This window comes from Lolium perenne, chromosome 7 (genome assembly GCF_019359855.2).
Source record: "Lolium perenne isolate Kyuss_39 chromosome 7, Kyuss_2.0, whole genome shotgun sequence".
Classification (NCBI taxonomy): domain Eukaryota; kingdom Viridiplantae; phylum Streptophyta; class Magnoliopsida; order Poales; family Poaceae; genus Lolium; species Lolium perenne.
Genome location: NC_067250.2, coordinates 169,079,520 through 169,082,744, shown reverse-complemented (window position 1 = coordinate 169,082,744; position 3,225 = coordinate 169,079,520). Strand labels below are relative to the sequence as shown.

Here is a 3,225-nt window from a genome sequence, read left to right as displayed (position 1 = left end):
ATGATTGTATCATTTGATGTAAAACTATGAACTATGCATTGAGTTGTTTCCATTTGATAGTTTCATCATATGTCAATTCTGTGATAAGCCTTCCCTTTACGGGTTCGGAAGTCGCAGTCGCGGAACAGAAACTGTAAACCAAAACTTTACAATTTTGGTACAATTTTGGTTTACGACGCCAGCGATTTTCGATCCATAAACACGAGTTCGGTGAACTGAACTTGGGGTTTTCAGTTCACGTGTTTACGGGCTCTGTTAGAGATGCTCTTAGTACTGAAACTTCTCTATTAAATAATTTTTTTATGCCTAATCATAAGCGCTAGGATTATTGTCTATAACTTCGTAGGAACTAGAAAAATTGATAGTAAGAGGTATCAAGCTTGATACCTGGACTCTGTAGCGAGGACTGTAATTCTGGTGTTTAAGTAATACAAATTCTATTTGCAAAAAGAAAAGATATAGCAGATAATTAGCTGAAAACTGATGTTTCATCCATGTGGAATGAACCTCCCTAAACAAAAGAAAAGATAATATGTTTGATCAGCCCACTGAAATATTCTCGATGATGCATTAAACTAGCGACACTGCTAAAATTGATCCAATTGTCACTGAATTGTTTTTAGGAAACAATTTAAAAGTTTCCTGTATCATTTGTACATTTCCTGTATTAATTTAACTACAATATGAGAGTATTAGATTAGATTTACTAAATATGAACTGTGTCACAGGAAACTGACAATAATCGGAGCAACATGATCTTATATTTTTACATTGTTCTACTTATAAAAATAGAAAAATAGACGGGCATAGCAAAGCACGAGTCATGCATGGCCTAGTACAACAAGATTATAATCTTCAAACGGGCACTCAGGTAAGTGCGATTAACTAAAGTGGTCATGGAGACATATCGGCGTCGCAACGGGGTAGCAGGCCCTTGTCTTGGAGGCTTGTGACAGTTTCGTAGAGACACTGGCTCGCGGTCGTGAAGCCGACGCCGAGCTCCCTGATCCTACGGCTGCTAAACCGGCATCCCTTCTTCATCTCGCCTGTTTCATCCTTGCATATTGTGGGAACGGGGTACTCTGGGAAGAACTTGGCGAGTATGCGACACACCTCGGCGCGGTGCAGCGTGCGGCCGGCACAGAGGTACCGGCCACTCGCGGCGGGCGCCTCATATACACGCGCGTGCGCGTCAGCGACGTCTCGGACGTGTGCGTACGCCTGAGCCGCGTTAGCGTACGTCTGCACGGAGCCGTCGAGGTACTTGACGATATGCCAGGTGCTGGCGTTCACTGACGCCTGCAGAAGAGGGCCCAACACCAGAGACGGGTTCACCACGACGAGGTCGAGGTTTCTCTGCTTGGCGAGCTCCCACGCTGCCTGCTCCGCAACCGTCTTGGCGTAGCAGTACCAGTTCTGCATCCATTGCAATTGTATATCCACTTGTCAGATGCACGTCGTCGTCGAGATAGTGCTTCCAACAAAGTGAGAGTAGGTTATGCTAACCTTGGTGTTCTTGCAGAACTCGAGGTCGCTCCAGCATGTCTCGTCGGCCTCCTCGTCGAGGCTGCGGCTAGGATCCATATACACGGCGCCGATCGACGATGTCATCACCACACGCCGGATGCCGCCCGCGTCCGCCGCAGCATTGATCACATTCCTTGTCCCGGTCACCGCCGGCTCGATCATTTGCTCCTGCATGCGTACAAGAAACTTTGTCAATCGCCGTACATTTGATAGCTAGCTAGTGCGGGCAACAATGGCTGGAGAAGTAAGTAGTGTACCGGGTCATCGGTGATGGGGCAGGCGGTGTGGAAGACGCCCTCGCATCCGCGGAATGCGGCGGCGATACTCTCCTTGTCGAGCAGGTCCACCCGGAAGAGGGTCAGCCGTTCCGCCGCACCTTCAAGGGCTCTCAGGTGCGCATTCTTCGCGACATCATCTGAAATTACATACAACACAAAGTTAAGATCAGGCATGTGCAAAATCCAGGAGGAGCTTCAGGAGCCATGACGCGCTCCACTTACCAGGGTTCCGGACCGTGGCGTGGATGGTGTAGCCCTTCTCCAGGAGGAGCTTCACCAGCCATGATGCGATGAATCCACTGGCGCCGGTCACGCAAACTTTGCGTCCGCGGCCGCTGGCAATGCAGTTTGCCTTGTTGACGTGATCAACACCCATGTCTCTGTTGTTTGCAGGCCTGCAGCGAGTTTGTATATCAGCTAGGAGTTGCAATGGGCGACAGAAGCTACTACGAGTTTGTATGAATTTCAAGTTTCAAGTTGCAGAACAAGCTGTGTACTGAAGAGAAGAAGGGGCTTTTTGGCCGGTATATATAGCCGGGATGACGCGTTTTCCAGAGTTGAGTCATCTTCTTATCTGGATCAACCGCAAATTATGTATGCGTTTCCCACAGTTGAGTCATCTACTTATCTGTTGTTCACAGCGTGGTGGTGGCACTGCAGTTCCCATCTTAAGAAAATGTGGCTGGTCGTGCAGGTGTACAATAAACATCATACCCACACGAGTATCATATGTTCAGTATAATTGCAAGTACTAGTGCATAGCATATTTTCAACACAAAACTGACTGGTCAAACCAGGTTTCATTATTTATAAAGCTACTAGACGCAGCTTGGATTAATAAAGAAAATGCAACTTCAACCGAAGCACGTACATGCATATGTATTCACATTATTTAGTTCAATATGTGTATAGAGTACGCGAAGGCTGGTGGTGTGTATCAGAATGCGAGAAGAAAGATTCCCTTCCGTGGATTGCAAGCTGCACGATTTCACACCGGTTTGACATCGACGAAACTAGCATACCGATTGTTTAGTTTCTGCGAAGTATCCAGTTTTTTTTTAAGTTGTCTGAGATTGTCCAACATTTCAGATTTCTAAGGATTTAGATCAACGTCCACCATATCCATACTGGACATTCATCACCGGCCGATTTTCCATAACTGTTGATAAGCATATTTACGATTTGTGATTTTAAATTGCTCGATGACTAAGTCGTTGCCACGAACAATTTGTAGGAAAACCATCCGCAGAACTATCACAGACGGTTTTTTTTTCCTGAGTGAACCCTGTGATACAACATTTTTTGAAACAAGCAAAAAGGCTTGCCATTTTCATTACTAATTAAGAAGGAGAGGGTTGACTAGTTAAAAATTGGGAAACCAGCCTAAAATTGGTAAAAACACGCCGAGTAAAGGTCATGG

At 46.0% G+C, this 3,225-nt stretch overlaps 1 protein-coding gene across 1 annotated transcript; it reads right to left on the bottom strand.

The window, feature by feature from the left end:
• Positions 1-609: 609 nt before the first annotated feature.
• On the bottom strand, positions 610-2,494 carry LOC127301016 (cinnamoyl-CoA reductase 1). Its single transcript, XM_051331225.2, has 4 exons — positions 2,028-2,494; positions 1,785-1,942; positions 1,507-1,695; positions 610-1,416 (listed from the first exon to the last, which is right to left on the bottom strand). The coding sequence occupies exons 1-4, from the start codon at positions 2,179-2,181 to the stop codon at positions 895-897; spliced, it is 1,023 nt and encodes a 340-aa protein (XP_051187185.1). The 5' UTR covers positions 2,182-2,494; the 3' UTR covers positions 610-894.
• Positions 2,495-3,225: the final 731 nt, after the last annotated feature.

Excerpts from the sequence above, each read along its gene's own strand:
- LOC127301016 (XM_051331225.2), bottom strand. The coding sequence starts at position 2,181 with ATGGGTGTTGATCACGTCAACAAGGCAAACTGCATTGCCAGCGGCCGC. Across the intron at positions 1,696-1,784 it reads GCCCCATCACCGATGACCCG|GAGCAAATGATCGAGCCGGC; the intron begins GTACACTACTTA and ends GTACGCATGCAG. Across the intron at positions 1,417-1,506 it reads AGTTCTGCAAGAACACCAAG|AACTGGTACTGCTACGCCAA; the intron begins GTTAGCATAACC and ends CAATGGATGCAG.